We start from the raw sequence: 12,123 nt of genomic DNA on the forward strand, positions 1-12,123 counted from the left end.
GGCGATGATGACATTAAATTATTGCATTATTGATTTATTGTTAATTACATAAAGGATACAGAGAAAGACTGCTCAATATGTAGTAAGCTTGTTCAGTTCTATATCATCATCTATCGTAAATTGATTATCAATCTAAGATTTAAACCAATTACCAGTTTGGAAGTTTATACTACTTATCAGCCCCTGGGGGTGAATGGTTAGGATTTGTCCCTAGCAACCTATACTGATCATCACAGCTCACAGTACCAATCATTTGATTGTCTGGTCCAACAAACAAACACAACTACTTCCTAACTCAGGCTGTAGAATAATACTTCAGATGACAAATCAAGTAGAATATCAGTTTGTCTAAATGTACTACATTCCTAAGGCAATTAATAATTATGCTGATAGAATGTAATAATTATAAAAAGACTTTTTGAAAACATTCTTGACTTAACATTAATCAGCATAACCTCGAAGAAGTCTGTGACAGTTCTTTAATGGGAATTGCAGTGTTAAGTGAAGCCTACTTTGAAAATATGTTTAGACAGCCCCTGTCTTCTGTAAAATGTGCTAGGGATATTAGGCCTGAAAGAAAACATCCAGGTAGTGGAAGCCCTTGCAGTGGTGAAATGTGTATTACCGTATCCGACGTAATAAGCGCCCTGTCCTCATAAGCGCCCACAGCGATATTTGCTAATATATTGGGTAGTGAACAATCCCAATTATCACCCCTTCTGATTGATCAATGTTCACAAGGCTTATTTATTTGCGTACAATATGCACTCTTGTTTTATATGCACCGTTAATTATGGGCAATTAAATTCTAGAAAAATATATCTGTCGTACATAAACATTTCAGGCTGTCAGCATCAACCACGAAATTGATCTTTCAACTCTGTTTTTTTCTTCACCAAAATAATATTCTATTAAGAGCTCCCTATTTCTAATTTTGAGAGCGCCCTGGGCACTTATTACGTCAAATACGGTACTTGTTCAAGGGAGCCCTTAGATATGTACTCATGTGCCCACAGGCAACATGTTGGCAGTAGTAATGTGTCATTTACAAAAACAATGTGTCAACTGCTTGATTGAACACTGCAGAAGAAACCTTCAAAGTGAGGCTTTTCTGTCCTTCAGACATCTGTGTTGTAGTTTCTCTTGCACTAATAATGTTTATGAATTAGGTAAAAATAGACATCCAATCACACAACAGTCCCAAAAGTCCAATTACTGATACACTCACCAAACTGACCGCCTCCGTGGTCTAGCGTTAGAGAGACCATCCAGAGCGCGGTTTGATCCCTGGCCGTGTTATACCTAAAGACGTTAAAAGATGGTACTTGTTGGCGCTTGGCATTAAGGGCTAAAACAAGGACTCGTAGGCTGGGAGTCAGTATACTGTGTCCGAGTGGGGTATTCATGTTAAACTGCAGTATGGTATCTCAGTGAACTAGCACAGTAAATCGGCATCAGTCCGGACTAGTACAAGCAGCCACACATTCACACACACACATCAATGCACATCGCTATATACGTGCAATAATCTTGGACGTGATGTTAAACCCAATTTCACCTCACCTCACCTCACCTCACCTCACCTCACTCACCTCACCTCACTCACCTCACCTCACCTCACCTCACCTCACCTCACCTCACCTCACCATTTGCTGCCCATGGCCTTTCCACTAGAATGTTGGCTGCCTCTTTGGTGTAGTGGATAGAGTGTCTGCCCGTGGAGTGGAGGGTCGGTTCAATCCCCAACAACGTCGTCCCAAATGACGTTTAAGGATGGCACTTGTTACTCTGAATGGTGCTGGTTGGTTAGGAGTCAGTATGATGTGCCTGTGTGGGATATTCATTCTTATAACTGAGGCATGGTATCTGAGTGGGCTATCACTATTAAACCGGGCTGGCAATACATTAGTCTGGACTATTACAAGCAACTACACGCACATCGCTATATAAGTGCAAGGCGACTCTGCTTGTGGTAAGAGGCGACTAATGGGATCGGGTGGTCAGGCTTGCTGACTTGGTTGATGCATGGCATCGTATCCCAATAGCCTGGATCGATGCTCATGATGTCAATTACTGGATTGTCTGGTCCAGACTTGATTATTTACAGGCTACCGCCATAAAGCTGGAATATTGCTGAGTGCGGCGTTTAACTAGAAACAAACAAACAATGTAAGTGCAATAATCTAAACGCAACGTTAAGCCCCTTTTCACCTCATCTCACCTGTACTGGAACTAATCATCCTACACACAGAGATTTATCAGTCCAGCCTCCACCCAATCCCTCCAGTGACATGTCCAGCTGTACGACCAGCCCATTGACTCCTAAGGACAGTCACGAGGGAACTTGTAAGCTAATTTCCATGCTTCTCCAAATGAGAAAGAAAGAAATCAATCTCCATCGCATGGCTTCCAATCCAAATTAGTCCTAGCTAGGGTGAGATGACTGTCTTCTTCCAGTGTTGCAGATGCTAGGCTCAACTCTGGTTAGTCCAGGAGATGCCTAGGGAAATTAATTTGACCATACTTTCACAGCTCTAGTTTGCATCCTCTGCTGCCCTTGAAAAAAGTAAATTAATCTAAGGGAGGTAATTCTGATTTAGTGCCTGATAAGTTGATCGTGACATTTTGAGCAGTAGTTTCCTCAAGACTGATTTCAAGTGGGTTTCTAACCATGTACTGTTTGTAGATTGCTGGAAGGGGAACTTGAATCATTTGAGATCCTGCTGTTTTTTTGCTTGAGTGACATTTCCAAATATAACAAGGAGAGAATTCTTCATCTGTAAACATCTAGCATGTCAACAAGAAAGACAAGCATTTTTTTATCATCATTTTTATCTGTTAGTCAGTTGATGAGGTTAAGAGGATTTTGAAATGTTGTTTTGACAAGTCAAAATGAACATTGTGGTTTTCTTTGGCAGTATGTGTTGATTAATATGTGATAATTTGATTTAACAGCGTTAGAAATTGGCACTATTCCCTTAGTCCTTGCAAAACTGCCCAATAGTTAAGGTATCATTAGGACTAGTAGAAATTTGCCATTTATAAGGGTTTTGCTGTATATCAGTGTCTGCTCTGGCTTCAATTTTCTTGGGGTCACTTGGACCCCTTCATCATAAAATTAGGGGTCCCAAACAAAAATGGAGGGGTCCAGTTTATAGCATTATAACATAACATTAACATCAGAACACAGTGGTTGTGAAAAATAAGAAATCTTTTCGCAACTGCAAAATATCAACAAACAGGCAAAGTGAGAGAAAGATTCACATCAGGGCACATCCTGCTCTCATAACCAAGAGGTTTTACATTAAGGGACAAACAATTTCTTTACAGGGACATTTGATATTAATGAATATTATAACACAAAATTATCCATGTTAATATCTAACTTGGTATATGAAAAGGCAGTACACGGGTCAGCCATTGGTAAGGGGTCATTGTGACAGACATTTGTGAATGTTTTTACCGAGATCTACCAATGATTTGTAATTCTTGATATAACTCACAAGAGATTGAATTATTTTCAGCTTGATAAGTCTGTTGTAGAATAACTAAATATTCAGAGTCCGCTAAATAAAAACAATGCTTACATCATTGTACATTCAAGTGTTCGCATTCATTCTTTATCATATACAGTATCGCGGTATTGATAAATCACAACCTGTCGACTGTTTACTTTTGCAAATCTAAGCACGATATATTTCATCGCATGATCGAATACAGGACTCGTTGCGGTATGTCACGGCTACTTGTACACACGTTAACTTTTTTTATGACAGTTCCTGGGATGTTTTTGAAGTGGAATTACCCCTTCCTCCATTCAAAATTGATTAGAAAAAGAACCCATTTGTTCAAACGAAGTTCCTTGACCAAACCTCGGTCGTATGCAAAATTCAAAACAGGAAGTGATATACCATATAATCCACACAGCCTTACTTACTGCGGTAAGATTCACCAATGACAGGTACTTTGTTTAACAAGTCGGTAAAGAAAATCAGCATCAATCAATCCAATGAACAACAAACATTTTGTGAATCACATATTTAACAAGTTTGTAAGCGTGCCCCACTACTATCCATTATAAATTAACTACCGCTATAGCATAGCGTATCATCCTACACGGTCGCTCGATTTCGCGGGTCACTGTTACCACGTTCTGAAGTATACCCTTGATGTGCCTGGCTATTTTTAGTTTGACACAAGGTCAGGATATTTTCGACCAATCAGCAAGCTAAATTAATTACGACTATATCCGACTTGCTTAATATGTGGCACTTGATTGGCTGAAGCAAAGCTACGGACCATACCGAAAATTAACCGACAATAGATATAGGTCAAGAAACCGGTTTGGGTATTTGTCATAAAAAGGGAGAGAATAATGAAACTGGTTTGGTTTAGCAAACGGAAGTGTTAATCAACATGCTTCGCTGTCTTGTTTGGCAACAAATACCTTTATGCAAAGATGTACGTCTTTGATTTACGATAACAGTGTCAATTCGATATGAAATTAATATAGCCCCAGTCACTGCGTCCACGAGACCCACACATGTTACGCAGGTGCGTTCAAACTTATTTTTGTGCGTCCAAGACTCAAAAACGCGCTCTTCAGCCAACACTGGTATATGTTATCATTATAAGAAGTAGTGAACCAAAAAGTTAGTTTCTACCACTGTTTAAATAAATAATGTTGGTAATATTATGTATTATGTTTATCTTTGGTCGCCTGATCGCCAAGTTCCATCACTGAGGCATGCGAGACTCCAATGTTCATAGGTTCAAATCTCTGATTATGATCTTGTTTGTCAGCTCCATACCCGTGCTTGTCAGTTTTACAAAGTTGGTTAACATCTAAAACCTACATCACTTCCCATGTTAAGTTGACATGCAGTGATATGATTGAAATAAAACGGCTTAATGCCCAACTCCTTCAAACGTCTACTCCGTGGGGATTCTCGGTGAGAATATAGGTCCCCAGCAACCTATGCTAGTCGTCAGAGGCGACCAAATGCATGGGTGGTCCGGTTTGATGACATGCTTGATATCTTGGGTTCATACCCCAAGTCGGCTCCCATTTCTATCACTGGATTATCTGGTCCTGACTCGATTATTGACAAGCCAGGGTTAGAAACTAACAGTTTTTGTCCACTAGTCCTTACAATGATAACATATAGCAAAACCTTTAAAATGGGCCAATTTCTACTAGTCCTTAGGATACCTTTACTATTGGGCAGTTTGGTAGGGACTATAGGACTAGTGCCAGTTTCTAACACTGCAAGCCAATGTCATATAGGTGGAATATTACCCTCAGTGGTATGAAACCATACGCACTCATATTGAGCAGTCTTTGACTTTTGCTGCCAAAGTCTGACTAAACAACCTTTTCCTTCTTCCTAGCTTAGCTAATAATAGGATATAGTTAAACTGATATGTCTACTAAAAATGATACCAAAGAAAACTTCTTTACGCAAATATGTTTGCCAGATGGGGTGTCCTATCTACAGGTTTGTGATACTACTGTGAAACTTTTGTTTTTTTGTATGAAATACAGGCCACTTGAAACTGGGACATCAACAGATCCTAGATCTTTATCGGAAATCCACTTAATTCAGGTCATTAACAAACGTAATATACACATCTGCCTGCTATTTCCGAATCAGTATCGACATAAAGAGTACAGGGTGTCAACTGTATGATTTGAGTTGTGTCATCTGTCAGTAATGGCTTCTAGCCTTCCCAAACACTAGGATAAGCATCTCTTGGTCATGGTTGGCTGGACATCACATACAGGACTTTCTGCCTCTGATTGTTGTGGCTGGTTGTGTTGACGAGAGGGCAAGGTGTAGCTGGTGCTTGATGACGCTCTCGCTGTTGCACTTTAGCTGTGGATTGAGTTTGTTTGCACACACTGCATGCATTGGCAACTCGCTCTGCATACGAATGCAGAGAAAGCATAGAACAGCTCTCGGCGTTGTCACACTTGGCTTGTGTTGGAGGTATTATTACAGTGTGAACTTAAATATGAGCACAACTTTTGTTTATGGTCGACGAATGAATAACAAGGTGCTTAAACACCTGGCTAATTTCATTTTAATTCCGTACCATGTTAGTTTGTGGTGCATCGCTTGGGTAAATTGCAATGAGCTGATAGAGATGTTCAGTATTGTATTTCTAGAAGGGTTTATTTGCTTTTTTCAGAAGCTTAATTTTAATCTCCAAGTCTCATTTCTTGTTGCACAGTTAAGGATGCCATCATTTTATGATATCCAATACTTTCAAAATCTACGTACTGTATATGCTACAGATGGAATGTTTGAGCAATAAATAATCTGAAGTTGAAACCACCTTTCACTGTCAGCAGGGTTAAAAATTAACTTTATTTTCAATAGTCTTCAAAAATTGTATGATGCACAGATAACGTCTACTAAATGGTCAAAGTGGTCGTCCACAAGGAAATGTCACAACCCTTCCTGAATATCTCCGACTTACAGACTTATGTTAATTTCGAGCCCTGGCCGTGTAGTGGTGTACGTCTTGAGTGATTATTATTTCTGCATTTAACTGCCATGGGTGATGAGTAATATACTAGTACCTGCCTTAACTCTGAAGCAACATACAGAATGAAAATCTTGGCTGTTGATTTTGCTTGCTTGTTAAAGAACTGTTCAGGATGAACTAATCTACCAGGCTAACCAGTATTATATAGTGTAATTGCTGCTGCAGTATAAATTATAATTGTGTTTTAAAATACCCAGTACTATGATGATTGTAAAAATGTCATCAACAGTCGTCACGCCCTGTGTCGAGTGACATCAGCATATCCAGTGCACAGGGAAGTTTAACGATATCTCTGTTGTAGATCAGTGTCAGTGTCGCCTCAGAGGGAATATTTATGGTAATTGGCCTGTACGTCCCTTACATTGGGTTAAATACCTATTTGGTCGAAGCAGGTGGCTCCAACAGATACCAGAGGTGTTACGATTATCAACTTTTTGCTGCATTGTCATACAGACCCTGAAACAGATATACCGTATCCTATAGCCCATGCAAATCTATGATGTTTGAAGATACAGGTTAGAATTGGCCTTCAGCAACCATTGGCGTAAGAGGCAATTAACGGGATTGGAACGTCAGGCTCGCTGACTTGGTTTGATGCATGTTGTTGTATCCCAAATGCGTAAATCGAAGCTCATGATGTCAATCATTGCATTGTCTGGTCCAGACTTGAATATTTGCAGACCGTCCTAATATAAGTGGCATATTGCTGAGTGGCATTAAATAACAAACAAACAAACAAACCTTACTCAAAGATAACATACGGGTTACACAAAGGTGATAGTTTGGGTGTGTTTGCAAACCTTGTTGATAGTGCTTAGAATTCCTTACTTTGAAGTGCTGATGGGCCAAGTTCAAAGTGGAATGGCACTGTTAAAATAAATAGCACATGCTCATCATGCTAAGGATCCACTTAGAAATTATATATTTTGTAAAATAGCAATACCCTGTGAAGATTGTTATGATGTGAAGCCAGTGATAAATGAATTATTACTGTTAAACTGGACAAACACATGATAATCATGTGAACATGCTTAATGAACAGAATTTCAAATACATATTTGTGTTTTCACTCAGAAGTATCATTTTTGGATATCTACATCTCAAAGGGCACACTTAAATGTCCTTGAGTGTTCTGTGGTATGCTTGAGAAGAACAACATTTCTTTTATCGGTGTCATTTGTTTGGAGTGTACATCAGTTGTGAATCTAATGCTTGCCCTCTGTGTTGCAGGACAAACGACACCAACCAGACGCTCTGGACAAAGGTCACCTGCAACGATGCCTTGACTCACTGCAGAGAGCTATCAAAGGTAGGCATGAAGACAGATCATTGTGTAATGAAGAAATCATGAGAATCTGTTGATCCTGGAAGAAGAGTCCATGTCCTGATTGATATGGTATTTTTCTATAATTTTGTGTAATGACCTATAGTAAGGTCAGTTTTACTGATTCAGAAGCAACTGCATCAACAATAGCCTGATGTAATCATAAAACTTGAATATTTGCTGAACTTGCGACTATTTTGATAATGTGTTCTATTGATTGAAGCTTATGAACTCCTTCCTAAATCTGGTGTCAGTTGTGAATGTTTTTTACCTGTCTGTAATTCTCTTAAAACTTGAATATTTGCTAAACTTGCGACTATATTGATAATGTGTTATTTTGATTGAATCATATGAACTCCTTCATAAATCTGGAGTCAGTTGTGTAAGATTCTTACCTATCTGTAAATCTGTCTATGGTGTTAATAGTCATTGCAGAAGTATTGCATGATCTGTCAAGTGACAGCCCGAAGTATTTTGTGTCTTACATGGGTTTGCTGGTATGTGGGGCAGTGCATCTTCCCAAAGCAAGGGAGTTAACTGTCTATAAAAGTTCAGTTTCCATCCTTGCAGATAAAAAAGCTGGAGTTTGTGACATATTTTTGGTTGGACTAATGAGTCCTGTAAAAATTTGTGGAATGAAATCAACAGATTTCGGTCGATAGCGGGATTTGTGAAGTATGTGTTGTGTCAACTGGCCATCGACAAATATTTTCCAAAATCTTTTCATGTTTTGCAATCAATTTGCTCAAGTGATTTGATGCACTTCTTGAAGACCCGTTTTAACATCTTGACTGCGTGCAGTCTTTTTGTTTGAAGCAAATTCAAGTGATATGCGAGGTAGAATCTGATTGGCCAATAGGAGCGACATAGAAGGAACATAAGTCATAATCGCCACTGGTGCCCTTACCATTAAGCCACAAAATTCCAGACCGGGGTGGAACCAGGTCTTTTAAAGTCCCAAGCCCTGGGGATATAGGGACCCTGGGGTATCCTAGCTAGGTATGCATTTTCATTGTGTTGAAGGTTGTGAATATTGAAAGTGACATAAAACCATATATACTTGCTCCCTGGTATATATTAGCAGGGATAGACCTGAAGACAGAGAGGCTTCGTGTTCACTTGAATATTCATGGCTCTTATGGCTTCTGGATAAAATGGTGAGCCAGATTTCAGAAATATAGAGCCAGGGAACCCATGTTTCTCAGACATGAAATGGGGCTTCTTGTGTTCTGGGGTCAGTGCACCGTCGGCCCTGATAATCTGAAGCACTGAGTGAGAATTTTTGAAAACTCCTTTGGTTCAGCTGAATATGTGCAGATTCGTATTTACCATATTTATCCTATCAAGCGCCCAGCTCCAATCAGTGCCCCCTCTCCAACTTCCAGACCAATCTGTAAGTAATCTTTATAAGTGCCACCTATAAGACTGAAGATTTGCATGACAGTCCATATTTCTTGTCCATATTAAACTATTTTTACAGAAAACAGCTGTGCAGAATGGAGGTATAATTGCCTTTTAACTAAACTATTATCAAAAAGTTCAACGGGTCGATCTCTGTTTGCTTGTTTGTTGTTTAATGCCGCACTCAGCAATATTCCAGCTATATGACGGCGGTCTGTAAATAATCGAGTCTGGACCAGACAAACCAGTGATTAATATCACGAGCATCGATCCATGCAATAGGGACCGATGACATGCATCAGCCAGATCCCCTCAGTCTCTGAAAAATTTATCTTGTGTATAGTTTTAAGAAGCACCCCTGTAAATTTTGTAAGTGTCCAAGGCAATTATTATGCTGAATACGGTAGTACATATTTGGGTCAATAACTTGTCCTCCAATCTTGAACAAGGGCATCCATCCATGGGTAATGAATGTTGTAAATTTCTTTGGCACTGTGACGTAAACAAGAGGAAAATATGCAAAGCTGACCATCAACACATGCGTTGAGTAATATCTGTCTCTGAGAGGATATTCCAATGACAAAAATGAAAGAGGGGTCTGCTGGTATTTGAGTCGAGGAACCACTTAAATCCTAAGATTTTGACATTTATGGCTGTGACTAGGATCCCTTGACTTTGATGCTAGATTTAGAGCACAGTGTCGGGTCAGATCTTACTAACTGATGCTATACTGTGTAGTCTGCTGCTCCACATTACAGCAGTAGGTCAGTGGGGCACAATTGTGTCATGTTAGGTATAGATTATGATGACAACAGCTAGCCTCATAGAGAATGTATACAGTGGCAGTCATTATTGATATTTACTGTATGTGAATAGGGGGTTGTGGGTAAGCAAATAGAGCCATCTGTGAACAAATCAATAAAAGAAGAGGTGTGATTAATATCGATGCTATGGTCTGGAAATTGTTCATTATTTCCAGTCCCATAGATAAACTATGATAAGTACCGTATTCGACGTAATAAGCGCCCACGGCGATATTTTTCAATATATCGGCTAGTGAACAATCCCAATTAGCACCCTTCCGACTGATCAATGTACACAATTCGTGTACATTTATTCGTGTACACTCGTGTGTTATATGCACCCTTAATTACGGGCAATTAAATTCTGGAAAAATATATCTGTCGTGTATAATACGCACAGACTTTTCTTTCGTATCATTTCAGGCTGTATCATTTACGATCTTTCGACTCTTTCACCAAAATTATATTCTAATAAGAGCCCCCTATTTCTAATTTTGAGAGCGCCCTGGGTGCTTATTACGTCGAATACGGTATATTTCTCTGTGTCATGATACCCATAGCTGATTGTCTATGATGTTTATGATTGGGGGAAGGGGTTGGGGACCTCGAACTTTCATCCTATGGCACCGTATAAAAGTTGAATTTATGGCCCATACTTGCCTATAATGTTCCATATATTGTGTGAACATGAAGCCAAAGGCCCATAAAAAAACCTCTCATATTTACTCACTGTATAATAGTGAAAATACAACAAATGCCCACCCCTTCTGCGCAACTATATGTTTTTTTAGGAAATATGGTATTTGAAACTAGGGACCCCTAAATGTCATGGCTACGACAAAAACTCCTAACTTCCATGTATAATTTTGAACATGGTAAATTCCTAGGGTTACTAGGATTTTTGGCTTTTAGGCGATGTCCTAACTGTTTAAAGGGGAAGTGTACACGCAAAAATCACTTTCTTGCTTTTTCTAAACAAAACGCAATTTTAGAATTAGTTAGTATCTGTGTTTGAAAATATACACTCATTTTTTTTCACAGTGAAAGTAGGAAGCTCACAATAGTGTGAAATTGAGATGCCGTTATGAGGCCTTCGTTTTACGAGCGAAATAGGCCTGAGTTATCCCCCTTAGATTATGACGTAATTGGTGCCAATTCAACTGGGTCCCTGTCTATTCTCAACGCAAAAGATATCAAGGACCAGTTTGCGGTAAAACAACATGGTCTACGACACACTCCGGCGCAGTGGTGACTCAGCATAACACAATTCTGGCTGGCATCTGAGATGCTAGAATCACAAAACTGTACCTACACCACGTGAAGCGGCTCTAACAAAGCATGATGACGTCATAATGTTTATCAATTGGCACCAATGACGTCATATTGCAAGGGACATAAGCCATGGTGTTTTTGTTATGGAAATAGAACACTTGGTAAATGTGAAAAATATAAATCGTTTTAGTGCAAAAAATATGTTAATTAAATATGATGTTTTTATATTTTTGTCTATGACACTTCTATGTTAACACTTTTAATGTGGAAAAAGTACAAGAAAAAAAGGTTCATTTCCGTGTGAACTTGCCCTTTAAGGTTTAAAGTTGCATCCCTGATGCTGGTGCCCCGGAGGAGCGTCTCCTCCCTCACCTGTTTCACCTTGTGTATGTGTTGTTTCAGTTATCAGCCAGCAGTCTCTGATTGAGAGGCTGGAGACAATAGCCAGACAGCTCAGCTTGAGTTCCAGCATCCAGCCTGGTCCAGAGCAGCACCTCATCATCTCCTCAGATATGTTCCATGTCCAGATCATCTTTGACAAGGGCGGAGGGGTCAAAGATGTCAAGGTCGCCCACGGAGGAGAAGCAAATGTAAGTTTCTGTTGTCATCGTACAGACCCTGTAGGGGCGGGCCTCAGTTAGAAAAAGGTCCCCAGCACCAGTGGCTTGTTGTAAGAGGCGACAAATGGATTGAGTGATCAGCTTCGGTTTATTCCAGGGCCCACTTGCACAAAGCGATCTTAGCGCTAAGATCATCGTAACTCCCATACTT

At 39.6% G+C, this 12,123-nt stretch overlaps 1 protein-coding gene across 1 annotated transcript in view; it reads left to right on the forward strand.

The window, feature by feature from the left end:
- Positions 1-12,123, forward strand: part of LOC139470267 (mediator of RNA polymerase II transcription subunit 1-like) — a 75,021-nt gene that overhangs the window by 34,537 nt on the left and 28,361 nt on the right. Inside the window, exons 3-4 of the mRNA XM_071252614.1 lie at positions 7,783-7,861; positions 11,755-11,942. Of these exons, the coding sequence (XP_071108715.1) occupies positions 7,783-7,861; positions 11,755-11,942 (267 nt within the window). The remainder of the gene's footprint in view (positions 1-7,782; positions 7,862-11,754; positions 11,943-12,123) is intronic.

Source organism: Haliotis cracherodii, unplaced genomic scaffold (genome assembly GCF_022045235.1).
Source record: "Haliotis cracherodii isolate W230 unplaced genomic scaffold, xgHalCrac1.p SCAF_20, whole genome shotgun sequence".
In the NCBI taxonomy this organism is placed as follows: Eukaryota; Metazoa; Mollusca; class Gastropoda; order Lepetellida; family Haliotidae; genus Haliotis; species Haliotis cracherodii.